The 973-nt window shown below is 66.4% G+C and overlaps 1 protein-coding gene across 1 annotated transcript in view; it reads right to left on the bottom strand.

Moving 5' to 3' along the window:
• LOC104406291 (forkhead box protein O6-like) overlaps nt 1–915 on the bottom strand; it is a gene marked incomplete at its 5' end in the record, with an annotated part of 1,437 nt that extends 522 nt beyond the window's left edge. The window contains 3 exon segments of the mRNA XM_010015228.1: nt 37–359; nt 362–794; nt 796–915. Coding sequence (XP_010013530.1) covers nt 37–359; nt 362–794; nt 796–915 — 876 coding nt within the window.
• Nucleotides 916–973: the final 58 nt, after the last annotated feature.

Raw genomic sequence — 973 nt, 5'->3', positions numbered from 1 at the left:
CAGCAGCGGGTTGTGTCTGTGGCCACGGGCCGGCACCATGGGGCTGGCCTGCGGCACGGGCAGGTCCCCCGGGACCATGCTCTCCTTGTGCGCGTAGGAGATGGAGGAGAGCAGGTCCTGCAGCGAGGCGTTCCTGTAGGAGCTGACGGGCGAGAAGGTGGCTTGCTTGTTCTCCTGGATGGTCTGCATGGGCAGGCGGCGCATGAGGCTCATGGCCGGTTGGCTGTAGATAGTCCCGCAGTAGGTGTTGGTGGCAGCACCCATGGTGGAGCACTTGGAGTTGAAGGTGAAACTGGAGCTCCGCTGCCGCAGGGCGGCCGGGGGGAGCTGCTGCGAGGGGCTCATGGTGTACCCATCCTGAGGCCCTCCAGCAGGCGCCCCCCGAGGGTCTCGTTCAGGCTGATGGTGCCGGTCAGGTCGGTCAGCCGGGGCAGCTCCACGGAGCAGCGGGTGTTGAGGGAAGGAGACATGGTGCTGGAGGGGCTGGGGTACATCAGCGGAGAGGAAGGGGTTCCATCATCCTCCTCCAGCTCATCCGGCTCGTGGTTGGACATGATGGGCGAGAGGCGCCCGCTCAGCGTGCTGGCCGTGGAGTTGGCCCGTGTCCTGAAGTCCGCCCAGGCATCGTACTCGTCGCTGGCATGGGATGCGGGGCTCTCCGACCACTTGGCTTGCTGGGATGAGGGACTGTCCTCCCCGCGCTCCTGCGTCACCTGCAGCTGCTTCTTCTTGCTGGCCTTGCCCTTGATGCGCAGGAACTTGCTGTTGTTGTCCATGGAGACCGCCCGCCGGCGGCGGCGTCTTCCCCGTCTGGCCGCCCTCGGGGTTCAGCATCCACCAGGAGCTCTTGCCCGTGCCCTCGTTCTGCACGCGGATGAAGCGGGTGTGCAGGGACAGGTTGTGCCGGATGGAGTTCTGCAGGGACAGCAAGGACAGAGGCACGGTCAGCGGCGGCTGCAGCGGCACACGCAGC

This window comes from Nestor notabilis, unplaced genomic scaffold (genome assembly GCF_000696875.1).
Source record: "Nestor notabilis isolate BGI_N333 unplaced genomic scaffold, ASM69687v1 scaffold18755, whole genome shotgun sequence".
NCBI classification, from domain to species: domain Eukaryota; kingdom Metazoa; phylum Chordata; class Aves; order Psittaciformes; family Psittacidae; genus Nestor; species Nestor notabilis.
Note: the sequence above shows the minus strand (reverse complement) of the source record. Positions and strands in the feature narration are given on the sequence as shown.